Source organism: Gavia stellata, chromosome 2 (genome assembly GCF_030936135.1).
Source record: "Gavia stellata isolate bGavSte3 chromosome 2, bGavSte3.hap2, whole genome shotgun sequence".
NCBI classification, from domain to species: Eukaryota; Metazoa; Chordata; class Aves; order Gaviiformes; family Gaviidae; genus Gavia; species Gavia stellata.
The window spans coordinates 2198259-2214521 of record NC_082595.1 but is presented as its reverse complement, the minus strand read 5'-3'; the positions used below and the strand labels follow the sequence as shown (position 1 = coordinate 2214521).

General features: G+C 39.7%; 1 protein-coding gene across 1 annotated transcript in view; it reads left to right on the top strand.

Annotated features, from left to right (window-relative positions):
- LOC132318997 (CSC1-like protein 1) overlaps positions 1 to 16263 on the top strand; it is a 30658-nt gene that overhangs the window by 12261 nt on the left and 2134 nt on the right. Inside the window, exons 10-19 of the mRNA XM_059828393.1 lie at positions 184 to 307; positions 669 to 802; positions 3103 to 3240; positions 5035 to 5188; positions 5932 to 6038; positions 7725 to 7811; positions 8461 to 8523; positions 9467 to 9629; positions 10757 to 10862; positions 12834 to 13001. Coding sequence (XP_059684376.1) covers positions 184 to 307; positions 669 to 802; positions 3103 to 3240; positions 5035 to 5188; positions 5932 to 6038; positions 7725 to 7811; positions 8461 to 8523; positions 9467 to 9629; positions 10757 to 10862; positions 12834 to 13001 — 1244 coding nt within the window. The remainder of the gene's footprint in view (positions 1 to 183; positions 308 to 668; positions 803 to 3102; positions 3241 to 5034; positions 5189 to 5931; positions 6039 to 7724; positions 7812 to 8460; positions 8524 to 9466; positions 9630 to 10756; positions 10863 to 12833; positions 13002 to 16263) is intronic.

Genomic DNA, 16263 nt, shown 5'->3' with positions numbered 1-16263 from the left:
TAATGCTATTACAGACTTAAAGTAAATTATACTAAGTAGCCAAAATAAGGTATATGAATATCTTTGGGGACTGATTAATTCCAGTCCTTGACATAACTTTTTCTCTCAGGGATTATATTCTTCTTAAGCTTGATGTTGATACTGTTTTCTTGCAAAACGTTATGGATGTATTTTTCTGTCCAGCAAACAGGCAGAAAAAAGCCTGACTTACTATGAACACCTACATCAGAAGTATGGCAAGCGGGTCCGAATCAACCCTAAGCCATGCGGTCAGTTCTGCTGTTGTGAAATGAGAGGATGTGAAAGGGTAAGAGATTGTGTTCATTTTTAGTTATGTCTAGGTAGATTGCTAGAATAGTAGAGAATAGTTTTTGTGTGACATCGTGTTGAGCTTCAGAAAATTCTTTATTCATTTATTGCAGATAGCTCATCCTTCATGTTCCTGCACTGCACAGAAAAGCAATTCTACAAAACTTTTGAAGTGTAACCTTAGTGCAAAAATTGAAGTACAAGAAAAACTTCCTGTTTGTTTGTCTTTGCATTGTGATGTGATTTGTAATTTGTGGCAGTAGTATGAGGAGGAGAGACTATGGTTTGTGTAAGCTGTATTTAAATGAAGATATTAGCCATCTGGTACTTGGATGTAACAGTCATCAATTTCCCAACAGGAGGATGCTGTAGATTATTATACCAGAGTTAGAAATGAACTGATGGAAGAATATGCAAAAGAGGAACAAGCTGTTCACAGTAACCCACTGGGAATGGCTTTTGTAACATTTCAAGAGAAATCCATGGCAACCTAGTAAGTTTTGTCTGCCATCTTGTTTGTTCTCTTTTAACTGTAATACTACACCTGATTGCCTGTTTGTGTCGCTTGTTTGCTTATGTTGGTCCTTCTTCCTTTCTTCTGCTTCACCATCCTGTGGATTTGGTCTGCTTTGCTTTCCGGTAAGTTTTCCCATACGTGTGCATTTAGTCTCTATGCTTCAAGTGAAGAAAATATCTAAGGGACTGCATGGCTCTGGACATTTATTGGGATAAGGAGCCTTTCTTTTGTGTGTGGGATCCAGTTCATCAGTGTAGGCCGGACTAATTGGCTCTTGAATACGAGTTACTGATTTCTCCATTTTCTGTTGTGCAAATGGTCCAATGACCAAACTGTCAGAGTGGGTGCAAATTACACTGCAAGTTAGTCATCTTAACAAAGTAGAGTCAGTGACTGACCTGGCCATAGGTGATAGATACACGTTATGTATCTCTCTTGCATGTTGTTATAGATATATGGGTAGGCCTAATATCAGAAGTTGTTCAGTGCTTTTTACTCAGTCATTTGTAAAGAAAATGTGTGTAGCCTCTAATTTTCTGTTGCCACTTTGTGAGCATCTTTTACTGACACAAAGTGGGTAAAGGGAAGCAGAATATTACTTGTATTACAAAAATAACACATCGTGCTTTTTTTTTTTTTATTCTTCGTAGCCTCTCTGATTTAAATTGTCTGCCTTCTTTTGACCTTCAAGTCATGTTAGAGTGCCAGTCTTCCAGGCTTTTTTTCAAGGAAGTCCAGGGTATAGAATTCCTTCCAAGAATTTGAGATGCTGGAAAAAGTTTTGCTTGCTGCTCTTTAACTGAGTCATGATTGTGTGGTGCAATCTGCCCCCCTCCTAACTTTGTAATGTTACACAGCATATTTAGAGAGTCTAGAGCATGAAATAACATTTTAAGATGTGAAACTGAAAGAAGATAAGCACTGAAGTTCGTTCTTTAGCTGATGATTTGTCTTATACAATTTGATGGGATAGTCCCTCCTTGGGCATGTGTTCTGAGTTGCACTGCAGGCATCTCTGAGTTGAATTATCAAGAACTGAAAAGATTTTAGTTTTTATAGCTTGGAATTGGTGCAGTGGACTCCATTCTCTGGAAAATTACATGCTTACCTGTGAGGCTGAGGCTACCATCAAAGTAGAAAGTTATTTGGTCCCCTTAGTAGGCTCTGCTCCCCAGAGCCCTGAAATAAGAAGGGAGAAACTGAAGTTCATGGAATCAGGTGGCTGTAGAAGCTTGGTTAATGATGGTGCTCGGTAGTATGGCTGGTAGTGCTAAAGCTTGCTCTGTATGTATTTTTAAAAATAAACTGTCAAAAGTATAATTAACTTTATTAAGTACTTGCTGCTGCAAGATGCTGCCAATTTGACTTCTCTGCTTGAATTCTGGTAAGGTAAAGGTCTGGGTTTTGGGGGTTATTTTTGTTTGTTTGGTGTTCGTGTGTGTGGTTCTGTTTTCTTTATGTCAAGAGCACAACTGAGAAACAAGCACGTTCAGGAATTTTAGAGTCTACCCGTTCAAATATAATATATACCATTTCCATGCTAGTGTAATAGAGCTTATCTGGAGTGGAACTTCTTTTACACGGTAACGCACACACAGTTGTACTGTCTCTGAATATATGCCTAGCACTTCAGTTGCTGTGTTTTGAGAAATTTTGAAAGCATTTATTCTGGGCATGTTTAAATTTTGTTTAAATACCTTGACTGTCAATCAACTCATAACATTAGGAGATAAAATTAAGTATTGTTATTATTTTAGGAGTGGGTGAAAGAGGGTAATATTTTGAATTGTGAGAATACCAGCATGATAAAAAATTTTCTGAGAATTGGTACTCAAGGCAAAATTGACTAGTTTTGATACTAGTGTAATCAAATGATTTGAAAATGGTTGTAATCACGTGAAGAGGTGTTTGGGGAACTGGCTGTCTTTATTTTTATTTTTTCCAGTGCTCTCAGGCTTTGATTTATTTTTTTCTATTTTTTTTTAATATGAGTCACTGCTGTTGTTTGTGTTGGTAGAAGCACTGAGCAGTTCAAACCAAGACTGCTTTTTGTTTCCAACTTTGTCAGATCTCAAAGACCTGTGGTAGTAACTGTTTATGTGATGGTCATTACATGCATAATATAATGTTACATTGTTGTCTAAGTACTGTCTTGATCTCTGGTTATTAAAAGCAAAAACACGTTTATTGCTCTTCCCAGTCTTTCTCATTACATATGCAGCATTTTCAGGTGTGAAAACTTGGAAAAATCCTCCTCCTCTTTTTCTTCCTTACAGTGTCCTTAAGGACTTCAATGCCTGCAAATGTCAGAGTATTAAGTGTAAAGGAGAACCCCAGCCATCGTCCTACAGCAGGGAGCTGTGTGTATCGAACTGGGAGGTTACATATGCTCCTTATCCTGAGAATATTTGTTGGTAAGATTCCTCTCTTACATCCATTTATTTATGATAACGTAGGTTTAGAATGGGGACAGGAGAAGGGGGCTGAGTGCATTTTTCTTTAACCCTAATCTAAGACTTGATGTAGGGTTTGGATGTGGCTGATCTACGTCTTTATTTCCATTACTGGTGTTCTTCATCAACCTCTCAGAGGCTGACTAGAGTGCCTCAGTGTTTCTATCTTTTGAGGTTAATGCATATCTACTGTTGAGATCTGAGGAGAGCAACTTGGTGCTAGTGCTCAGTATTCTCCAAGTATGTGGTTTTGGTTTTTTTTTTTTGAGTTGCCACATGACAAGTATAATTTGATCCACTCTGTGAACGATGGTCTGTCTTCTAACATCATTTTATTGACCCAGTAAATTTCCCAGACTTTACCCACCGCTTACAGGAGAGTGTCAGAAAATAGATAAATGCTTTTTGAACTAAACTGTTCCTGTGCTGCCTTCTGTCATGCTTATAGGCTAAAAATGACTAAACATTTTCCAATTACTTTGCAAATAATGTAGGGTTGGGTCAATGTAATCCCCTGTTCATGTAACAGTGAACTTGTGACATTTCCATTGCCCAAACCAAAACTGCAAGTGAGACACAAACATGTACAAGTTACAGTATTTCACCTGTATGTAACTTTTTAAAAAGTACACTTTTTTCCTAATGTTTTTAATAGTCACCTTAGAAGTAATTTTCTATGCCATCAAATTAATAATTGAGAGGTTTTTTCTCGAACTACAGTTCTGCAGTTGGGAGTAAAGTACAGAATTGTTAACCATAAAGCAAACAACCATGACTTTTAGCTGTGTCTTTTGCAGCTGTGTTATTTTGAGACATGAATTAAAAATCTCTTGCATACTGCTTTCTAAGTAGGGTCAGTATAATCTGCCTTTCTCATGAAAGGGTTCTTGCATGCGTGCGTGCTTCATTTCGTCTTCTTTTCTTCAAGCACTGTCGTATGGACGTGGGAAATAATTGTTGAGACTCAGTGGGTTGAAGCACTTATAAAGCTTTTCTAAACATCTCTGAGAGGGGAAGGTGGTGGGGTTTTGTTGTTTGGTTTTTTTGTGGTTGTTTTTTTTTTTTTTTCCTCTGAAGAAGAGGAGGCAGAGGGATTTGCCAAGTTACTTAACCTAGGTTCGTAAAAAGAATTGTCTTAACTGGGGATGTTACTGCGCCTCTGTATCCCTGTTTTGCCTGTTCTAAATACTTGGCTTTGGCTGGGGTTCAAATCATTCCAGTCCTTTTGGGAACCATTTCAGATAACATTTAAGAACTTTACCTGTTTAAGACCCATGGTTGCTGCTTTAATAAGGCAGGAAGGAATGCAGGGGTTTTTAATTTATTTTTTTGCAGATGACAATTTCTTGGTAGATTCTGCCTCTGATAGCTATTCTCCTTGCAGAAATTCTGTGTCTTGTTTTATCTCTGTCTCTTCTTGTTCTAACTTTTGTCTAGTACTTCTGTATTATTAAACAGTGGAAGTGTTTCACCCCAAACCTTAACTACATTAGACATTGTGTTTGTGTTATGAAAGACTAAATGTGTTCTTCTGCCAGCCGATTTATGTTATCATTCAAGAAAGGTTGCCCAGTTTTCTTTATTTCTAATAGCAGCTGAGACTTGTGTAGTGCTTTGTTGTATAACTTTGAGACTATGAAAACTCTATTTAGAAAAAGCAGTGCCACCTGTTACTTGACAGGTAGTATATATGTTTTTTAACAGCAAATGCTTACTGCTTGTTTTTGTCCTTTTTATTTATTTTTTTTTCCCCAGGAAAAATCTTTCGGTGCATGGACTGAAATGGTGGTTTAGATGGGCTTGCATTAATTTGCTGCTTTTTATTGTGCTGTTTTTTCTTACTACTCCTTCCATAATCATCTCAACCATGGACAAGTTCAATGTCACTAAACCTATTCACTACCTTAATGTGAGTATCGCCATATATTTGGATATAGCTGTGTATCAGATCAAAATGTTGATAAACTGATAGTTGTATGGTAAGACAATGAAACAATGTCTATAAGCTAAATTCAGTGGAAATTCTCAGGACTGTTTTATGTAGCTGCTGATTAAAAAGCATACATCCAGAGTCAGGTCTTTAGTCGTCTTCTGTGCCTTGATAGTAGGCTGAAGTAATTTCATCTGAAACTTTTATTATAAATGTCTTATTTGTTTGTAGTAAAAATTGGCATTCCAAATTTACATAAGTCTAAATTTTGTAATCAAAAACCTTTGCCAAAAATGGAATTTCAAGTCCAACTTGTATTTTGATTTTTGTGATGAGAAGGGGGGAATTCAGATTTTAAACTCTGAAGTAAAATGCCATGGCTTTATTTTGCTTATTGGATCCAAAAAAGGATGGCATATATATCTGGTCCTAATTTGACTGCAGCAAACTGTTAATTTTAAATACTTCCCCAAGCTAGTGTAAACTACATAAAAACTGCTTGTGAGACTTCACTCTCATGGAACTTAATTCCCAATCCTACTCTTGTTTTTTGTCTTGCACACCAGTGCTGAGCACTTGCTCATTTTAAGACTGTATCTGAATATAATTTCCACAGTCCAACCTGCTATAATTTACAAAAAGCAAAATATTGCAGCCTCTGTTCTACCACAGCTGCATTAAAATGTTTTTAATACTTATTCTTACTTTTCTCTCCCCACTAGAATCCCATTGTCAGTCAGTTTTTCCCAACGCTCTTGCTCTGGTCCTTCTCAGCTTTGCTACCGACAATTGTCTATTACTCAACTTTGCTGGAGTCCCACTGGACAAAGTAAGCAAGATTTTTTTCCTCTGTTTTGGCCTTATCAGCTGAATTACTAAAATAAATAGAGGAAGTGCTTATCTTTCATGGAGCTCTTAAATCCACAGACCTCTCAGAGGAGGGAATGTCATGTTCTGGTCTCTTTCTAATGTTATAACCAACGCTTTGGAGTTTAAGTAATTTAGAATCAACATAGCAAGTGTAATCTGACCAAGGGGTTTGCTTATGTTCCCCCCCCGCCCCTGCCTCTTTGTGTTTAATCAGAGAAAAAAATGTATAAGCAGGCTCAGGGGGTGTAGCTTCAACAGGAGCATGGGAAGCCCCTCTGATCCCACAACTAGCTCGCTCTCTGGGAAGATAGGAGGTGTGGGTTTGGATCCCGTCCAGGCTGAGAACATCACAGAACTCCAGAATCCCACTTCAACAGAAAGCTCTCCAACTGCTGGCATGCTACTTATAAAAAGGGCATCCATCTTTTTGTTGTTCTGCATGGAAGAAATGGTATGGATGTAATTCTTGGTGCACAACTCAGTTGCTGTTGAATGTTATTAGTGGTGATCTGAGAAGACCTATGGGACCGAGGCCCAGCAGATGTGTTGATGCAAGATTTTGAGGTACAACTGGTGCGCTCCAAAAATGTCAAGCACAGTGACGTGCTGCTAGCTTGGAGAACTCATCTGGCATGCCAAACCAAGCTGTGTTCTCTTCCCCAGTTTATCTACAGTCAGATAAAAGCATGATAGTGCACACTGAATCCCAGCTTCACTCGAATTCACTCAATCTTTTTCCATAATGCCTGCAGCCATTGTTTTCTTGTTTTAATATTCTAAGGTCACATTTTTTGGACTCTTTAATTTTTTTTTGTACCGTTCCCTTGTAAGACATCACATCCAGAATCTACTGTTTATTCATCGAAGTTGTAGGCTTTTCATCAACTTTTTTCTTTGTAGTTGCACTAGGTGCATGAACTTTGAGCCCTTCTCAATCAGTTGAAATAGTTTTCTAAGTTACTTGTGATTTCAAGCCTTGGTATAGCTATACAGATACGTCCCACAGTGCCCAAGGGCTCCATGATCCTATAATAAAGCCTCTGTGGTTTTAATGCTCTTTCAGATAGCACCTTTAACAGTCTGAATTGCTTATAGCAATCGCTGCACTTTTCTGGTAACAGTGTGTCACTAGATAGATGTTCCTGCTACTCTAGTAGGGGTATAGTATTAGTAGTGTCATGTTGTTCCCAAAGACTTGACACTTGGCAAGGACAGTCAAGTAGTTTGTCTAAGTGTCTGGTTTCTTGGCAGTGGTGCCCTTTTGCAAACTGTCTAATCCCTCCTGGCATAACACTTGAAGAGCTGTTTGTTTACACGCTGTTGTGAGATGTGAGTATCATTGGATGAGAGACCAGCTGTGATTGTCGCACATCCCCCTGCTTGTGGTGCAGACCTGTAGTGATGCTAATCCAGAGTCTGGATTAACGCTCGGAAACGTTTTCTTTGCCCAAGAAGATACTGAGAGCCTGCTTGGTCCAAATTAGTGAATATCTCAAAGACGTTTGTTTTGTGAGTATCTTGTAGCAATGTGATATGGAGGGGTAGCTGGAAGTCTGATGGGTGCTGACATTCTCTGGGTAAGATCCTTCATGTGTTGGAAGTCTTCCGTAGGAGTTTCTCACTCAGTGACTTTTTATGTTGGTAGATCTGCAGAGAACAGGATAATGATGCATAAAGTCTACATATTTTTGATCTTCATGGTATTGATTCTGCCCTCCCTTGGTCTGACCAGGTAAAGAATCCTATTGTAATGGAGTACTGTTTGAGTATTTTTATCATATGAGACAACTTACTTCTGTTTTCTAGTTGCTAGTTGAGGTATAGTTGATGTACCCCCACTCCCTCCAGTATGTATGGTTATATAGTCATTGCGCATTAGATTTCAGTGTTCATCTTCATCTGAGGACCTCATAGCCCGTAAAGTTTCCGAAGGCTGACTTTTCTTTTAGCAAAGAAGTTTAAGACCTTGTAAGATCAATGACTAGTTGAAAGTTGCCCATATTCACCATCATAGCTGAGAACCCAGTTTCCTGACTATGTCTTACACTTCAGTTATAGCTGTCCTTTTCTTTCCACCTTTACAGTATTTGACTGTTTCCCTGGCTGACCAGGAAACATGTATTTGTCCTATCTGTATAATAACTGCTAAAAATGAACCATTAAAACTTTAGTATGAAGTAGATGTTTCTGTTTTGTTAGATTCTGTATCTTTTTTCTAATTTCTGACTATGAGGAACTGTGATAAAGCTAAAATAGTGTTCAGATTATTTGATTAAATTCTCTCTATCCACTATCCTGCTCTGAACTATTTAAAAAGAGAAGCAATTTTACATGGTACTAAGCTGTTGGAGAGTGAATCACATTAACCATCTTTCTTTCAGCCTTGATTTTTTTTTCCGTTGGCTGTTTGACAGAGAATCGTCTGATTCTGCAGTTAGGCTGGAGTAAGTATTAGCAACTCTTTGCTAAAGGAATACTTAGGACTTTTTTTTTTTGCTGTTGACTAACCTTGGTTAGTGTTTATTCAGATTTGCTCAGGGATGGTACCCTGTGGGATGATGTTGAGCATCTGAATAAGGGGAGGAGAATGCAAGTGATTTTGCTATGAGGAAATACATACTTTTCTCCCCGCTAGCTAATGTATGCAAACATTCAATAAAGAGACAGTTATTCTCCCAAAAGCTCACAAATTTTGTAGAAGACAAGAAAGGACAGGACGATATGATGCAGGTGAGAGGAGACCAGAAAACATACTGAGGATTGTTGCATATCATGGACAGGGGATCTTCCCAAGGATTACAGTGAGACCAAGTAGCTGCAGCAGTTCTCATTCTGAAATCTATTGACTCTTGGTTTTCAGAAACATGTTTTTATGCCAGCATTGCAAATTTGCAGATATTGGTTATTATAAGCTCTTGTGACTGTGGCTGGAGGGAAAGAATAGAATGCAATTATTAGGACATAGTTAGGTTTCCAAATGCAGTTTCAAAATCACTAAGAAGACAATTAGGAGTTACTAAGCTAGGAGAGACAATTATTCTATTGCAGTCTTATCTCCTCTTGTCTCGGGTTCCTGTTGCAGACATCACATGATGCTCTTGTCTGCTATCAGCCACCCATCAGACTGCTGTATGTTTTTGTTAACAGTTTATTCCTCATCCAAACTGCAACTCAGCCAGGCTCTTACAGTATACTACACTTACTGCATTTAGAGTTACGTAGTAGTCTTTTTCAACAAGATTATCGGAAGTCTTCTAGCCACTTCTTATGGTGTCCAGTGCTTATCCTTACGGTAAGAGATTTCCAAAGGCAATAGGGATCCATTGTATATATATGCTATATTTGCTTGTCCGCTTTCCAGTCAGCATCTGACGTCTTTCCTTGCAGATGTGTCTTTTTGCCTGACCAGGGAGCCTTCTTTGTGAACTATGTGATTGCCTCTGCTTTCATTGGCAATGGGATGGAGCTGCTGCGCCTGCCTGGCCTCATCCTTTACACCATACGCATGATAATGGCCAAGTCCACAGCAGAAAGGAAAAATATTAAACAGGTACTAGAGCCCCTCCTTTGGAAGAGGCAATTAAATGACTGATCCTTATCAGAAACAGTGGGAGCCCCCATCCTTCATACCATTAACTATCATCTCCTATAATTTTTTTTTTTTTTTGGCCTTTGTTTCGCTCATCCATGACAGGTTCATATTCCCTTCATTTGCAGCACAGATAATGGGGAGGTATTTATTCAAGTCAGAGATGGTAAAAAATCAAAACCCAAGCTCTGAACTTCAGGTATTATTCTCTTCATAGCTCCAAGTCAGGGTTTTACGATTTGGATTTTATAGGATAATTCTGATTTTTATCTTACAGTCTAAATGTCAGGTTTTTTAAATTCAAACCTGTCTATAGTTAGTTTCTTCTGCCAGCCCGCAGGTGTGTACAACTTACTTTAATCTGAACATACACCTAGCAAAATATATGTTTATTGTCTCTATTCCATTTTAAGTGGTGAAGTTTCACTTCCAGATGATGTTGTCTTGCAGCTTGAAATTCCAGGTGTTACTATGGGAAATTAAGCCTGTATACAGCTGCCCCTGTTCTTTTTCTTCTTTCTTTTTTTTTTCTTTTTTCTTTTTTATTTGTGGGTGGGTTCCATTTTTAAAAGATTCTTTTAAACATTTATTTCTGTTAACTGTTGTATATTACCCCTTGCTTTGGTTGAAATGATTTCTATTGATTTCCTCATCCCAAGAGGAAAAAGTGAGAATACTGACCACACCAAAGCCTTGATATCTTGAGCTTTCCCTACTGGCAAAGCCAACACAAGGAACAGTACAGATTCAGTGGAATCTGCAGTGAGGTGAAGGTTCTGAGTTTGGCACAGTTATTTTCTGCCTTGTGATTTTTTTTAAGCTGTTGCTTCTTGTAGATGAAAACAGATTCTGTGTGGAATGACTTTAGGGCTATGAAGGAAGCAGCATATTTTCTCTAAGTACGGATGCTTAAAACGCGTAATACTTCATCTCTCTAATTACGTCATTTATGCCTCTTAGGGAAATAAGTGATCTCTCATAGGGAGAGACTAGGAGAAGGTGAATAGTTGCTGTAGTGAATCTGATCTTAACGCCTGACACAATGATAGATGACATGAGAGTTTTGGGTGTTTTGTTTTTGTTTCTAGCAACAAGCATTTGAATATGAATTTGGAGCAATGTATGCCTGGATGTTGTGTGTGTTCACTGTCATCATGGCCTATAGCATTACGTGTCCCATCATTGTCCCGTTTGGTAAGTTTTTTCTGATGAGCTGTGGGCACTGTGTGAGCGAGATGGGGGCATGTGGGAGGTTTGGAAGGCCCGGTTCTGCATTCCTATTCCGGTTCAGATGCTGATAATCCTGAGGACTTGGATCCAAGTTTCCTTCCCTTCTTGTGGGAAGACAGGGCAGAAGATGGTGTATTACTTATCTCCCGTACTGCCTTCAGAAGTTGAAAGTATTTTTAATGTCTATTAGATGCTTATTTTATTTCTCCAGCTTGAGTGTATTAGCTCTGGTGGTGGTTTTTAATAGTTCAGCATAGGGGATTAGGTAGGTTTGGGGATGAGGGGATTATTTTTATCTCTGGGTTCTTGAGGTCTGGGAGAAGCAAGCTGCAGAGGGTACCCGGCCTGGAGGTCCACCTTAAGCAGCCAAACTTGACTGAGACATTCTCATCCCCAAATCTTGTAGGCACATTTGAAATAACTTTTGTCCTAAAGTTTGACTGAAGTATGTAAAATGAAGCACAAAAATAAGCATGTTGATCCAGTAGCAAGAGACCGGAAAACGACCTGTCCTTTTCACTGCTGCAGTTCTTCTGCATTGCAAACCATTTCTCTAGAATTCCACATCCTGAATGAGAATGAGGAAAGGGGTTGTGGCCATCGCTGTGCTATGGACAGCTGTGTGCCCCGTGGTCCTGACCCCAGGAATGTGGCCTAACGATGTGCTGACTGCTTTGCTGGACATGGTCTTGCTGAACACCATAGCTGCCCTTTGACCGGAAAAGGAAATGCGGTATACTCTGGTTTTCTGAGCCAGCAAATCTACCAGTTAACTCGGAGTTCAGGGCATGTGGGTGGAGCACAGCTGCCCTGTGGTGTAGATGGAGCTGCAGTCCTACAGGACCCTGAGAAGGTCTCCAGACCTCTGAGTCACAGACCTCCTTTTTCTAGGATGTTTCTCTTAGTCAGTTGGTTTATCTCTGTCCCATGAACAAAACTTAACATCTCTGCCTTAAGTTGCCTGTATATCTGGCTTTGACTGCTTTTTTTTCTTCCTGTACCAGCCATTAAATCCTGTATGGGTGTGCAAGACACTTAGCAGTCTGTCTAGAACTCATGGACAGTTGTCCATCTTTAGTGACTGTGACATGAGCTGCGCCTTATTTTATTGCATCTTTTGTTCACAGAGATTCTGGACTGTCATAAGAATTATGTATAAAGAATCATTTCAGCAGCTACAGATATTTCCACTCTGGAAAGCTGTTTATCAGGCATAAGTAGTACTAAATAATTTTATATAGTTGGTATTTTCCCTTTCTAATCCAAAATTTTAGAGAGCTAGATACAACATAATTAGCTAAATTAGGTATTGTTCAGAACTGGTTTTGATCAACAACCTTATTATTGGGAGAATGTGGCCAATTTTTTTGTAACAATGTACTCGATACTTACTTACATTTTGTTTTGTGTGCAGTTGTAAATATCTGAATGTGCTACTGCATACCAGAGCTGTTGCAATTCATAGCTGTCACAGCAGTAACTGGCTTTTTTTTTTTTTTTTTAATAAGAAATAGCTGACTTGAAATCCAGTCATGAATCTCTTGAAGGCTGAGAGGGAGGCGTTAAGCCACTGTTAGACCTTTCTTCCTTAGCAGTACGGTGGTGGAGGAGTTACCGAGTCTTCCCTACCAGCTTGACCTCGTGTGCCAGCGCTAGGAAGGAGCTCTGGGTTCTCTCTAAGAGCATGAGAGGTGCCACAGAGAAGTGTGTGGAGAGGGGGAGGGATGGGGAGACCGTGGGGGTCTTGGGCGGGGGATGCAACAACCTTAGGAGCAGGTTGCTGTCATGCAGCCGTACCCCATTTATATTTGGGCTGTATCCACCATTGGTGTCTAGATTTTCAGTCACTTGGTTAGTGTAGGCCTCCTCACAGAACTGCTGCTTTTTATCAAGTCTTCAACAACCTCTTCTTGGCTCTCCCTTTTTTCCTTCCAGGTTTAATATACATACTCCTGAAGCACATGGTTGACCGTTACAACCTTTACTACGCATATCTCCCTGCCAAGCTGGAGAAGAAGATGCACTTTGCAGCTGTGAATCAGGCCCTTGCAGCTCCAATCCTCTGCCTTTTCTGGCTCTATTTTTTCTCATTTTTGCGGCTAGGCAAGTATCACCTTTTTCCCCCTAGAAGCTGCTCCTACCTCTCTTGCCCAGTTGCCTAAATTACATGTGGAGTTTCATGGGCTTTGTGGGCTTTAATTTTTGCTTCCATAAATGGGAAGTTGTGGTGGTTACCTGTGGCACTGAATTACTCAACGTTTGCAGCTTACACAAGTTTGCCTAAGATACTCTGATGGAGATGGCTGATATGTTAACTTAAAACTGTTAGCATGGAGCTTCGTATTTCTTCATTTTACAGGAGATCATGTATTCCCCAAATCTGTAGAGTTTGAATTGGCCGGTTGGGCTGTGGAGTGACAGACAGTAAAAATCATTAAATAAACCAAAACCATATTCCGAATGAGCTCTTTCTAGTAAGATGGTCTCTGGCTTCACTACCTGCATTTGTGTAGTCTGTGCCTAAGTTTAATTTGCCTGAGTGAATTGGCTACTGCCTCTGTTGTACAGCTGTCATTTAGAAAAAACTGTTAAAATGTTGGCTAATGCTAGCAAGAGCTGTGTTCTACATCATCCTCAAACTTTACATGGAAGACTGCAGTGAGACGGTGACTCTCCTCCCCATATTGTAATTTAAAAACTCCTGTTTTGTGTGTAATTTATTTTAAAAATCGGGATGTTCTGTATTTTGCAAATACTTGGCATTGATAGTATTGGCTATGGTGTACTAACAGCTCTGACACCAGAAAAGGTAGGTGATAGCTTATGGCTTTTTGTCCGTGATACAGGAGGCAGCGTTTGGCATGGAACAGGGATGCCAGTGAGGCTGGAAGCAGTTGGGCTTCCCTTCTTGGGAAGAAGGCCCTTGGTATCTAACTGTATTTTGCCCTCTTCACTGCTTTTGCGTCACAGATGACAAATGACCGTGCGTGCATTGTGTTTTTTTAGCATACCAGTAGTAAAAATACATTGTTGGCAGACGGTCATCTAACTTCAGAGATCGCTCCCTGTGGACGTAAGAGGCACTTGGAACTATTGCTTGAGGCTGTCCTTGGATTTGAGCAGATGTCCCTTGTATGTTTGAGAGCTTGTTTTTTCCCTTGTTTTGAGAGCTGTCTTTGCAACCAGGAAGACCAACAAAGCTATGTCCTCTAAAATAACAGCAGAATTTCTAGAGCATGATTTAGGAAAAATCAACTCCAAACATGCACCAATTGATGTGCCTCTTTAAGTGTTATGAAGGAAATCCTGGTGTAGTAAAAATTAAATCTTTATAATAATGCTTTCTGGTTCTGTATCTGTGGTAAAACCATCATTTGTCATGGAACTTAGTAATGGAAAACACAGACCAGATTACCATGTTTGGCTTGGTCAGTATAGAGGATCCTGTCTGCAGGATGTTGTACAGTGATTTGTCAGTGCACAGGGCGGTCTAGCCAAGTGGTATGAGTCTGAGAGGTAGGAACTTGAGATTTTGATTTTATTGCTGTTGATTTCATTGCTGCTTCTTGTGCCAAAGAAAGGGAAGGAGTGGGAAGAGTGCTCTGCTTCCTTATCTGCAAAATAAATCAGTTTATAGTGTGTAAAGCTTGATTGCTTAGTCATTGATTTGTGTCGTTTGCCTCGTACGGATATTTCAGTCTGGTTGCAGAGTGCAGTGATAATCTGTTTTCTCACTCATTGTATTCATGTAAGGCTGGAAGGACTTCTATCCCAGTTCTCAGTCAGGATCAAGTATCACTTGACCGCATACAGAAGGTGATAGGCTGTACTGGTGTCATCTATTTCCCTCTCAGTCGCTGTTTTCTTCCTCAGCTCTCATGCCATCCATCCGTCATACACCAAAACCCTCTCGCAACAGAGGAGGCAGTGGTACTATCTGCAGTTCAACCCCTGTCTCCTGGGATAGTCACTTAAGTCCATGTTCTCTGGAGCTGTTGGCAGTGGGGAGTGCTGGGAACACAGGGCAGGGAAAACCCATCTTTGGAGATTTCTTCTTCCCTCCTCACTGCTGTTTGCCTTGTGGTTCACACCATACATTGGCTTTGGTGTAGACATGCAGCTGGTAAATACTGATGTAACCTACACTTATAAAAAAAACCAACCTCTTCTAAAGGACGTTCCAGAATACCCTTAGGGAGGTTTTTTCACTTCCCTTTTTGGTTTGAACAGTGACACATTTGGGGGGGGGGGGGGTTGTGTTTTGTGTGTGTGTTGGGGTTTTTTTCCCCCCTCATGAACAGACCTGCACAGGGCTTATATAACCTGCTAAAAAGTAAAACTTGTCTGTTCTGTGCCACTGCTTATGCTGGGGTTACCACAAAAATATTTGAGGGTTGGTGTTGCCTCTTTTGACTAAAGAACCTTGGAAATGGCTAGTTTTTTGGTGTTTGGGTTTTTTTTTTTCCTAATATCTTATTCAAGTCATCTTTGCTGCAAAATGAGATTAATTTTTTCAGAGTATTTCTCCAGTGGACTTGAAGAATAATAAGTCATTGTAATCATTACAACTTTTTCCATACTAGAGGATGCTACCGTGTCCTTTCCTTTAGTTTTATCTCTTTCTCTCTCTCTCTCTCTTTTTCTGTCTCTGAAGAAAAAGCTACCTTTCAGCTTAGTTCATGTTTACTCAGTTTCTTCTCTTGTTCCTTTTCCTTGGATTCCTCCCAGTTCTGTCCATATTTTATTGTGGTGTCCTACACAGACAAGGCTGCTCAAGTTGAAGGCTCAGTAGCACCAGATTATTTTGTATAGGTACCAGACACTTGCTTTTCTCTTTTTTTCCTTCCCTTGTTTTGTGATAGCATCGCACTATTGCCTGCTTTCCAGCTTATAATCATCAGTTGTATTCTGCAGTGCTACAGGATTGTTATCCCTCATAGCTGCATTTCATTTTTCCTTCCAAATTGTAGTTATTTACAGTTTTCTACATACAATTTCATCTTACTGTTTATTTTGGGGTTTTTTGTTTTTCCTTGAAAGAGGGTGGGGTTGTCTAGTCCATCAAGGTCACTTTGGTTTTTGTGGTGTGTTTTTTTTTCTTTTTCCTTTGGGTTGTTTGCCAGCCATTCAGTTCAGTGCCATCATCATATTTAATAAGTGGACTCTATCTATTACATTTCACAGATCATTAATGAAAGTATTTTAGAAGTGGTGCAGAACAGATGACTGAGTTTTGCGGTTTTAGCAGTCAACAAGCTTTGTGCATAGCGAGGTTCTCCTGTTTGTGGCTGGAAGTGGCGTGCCCAGTCCTCTGAGGAAAAAAGCCCATGAGGCTTCTGAAAATGGGGAAGATAAAGCAAAGATT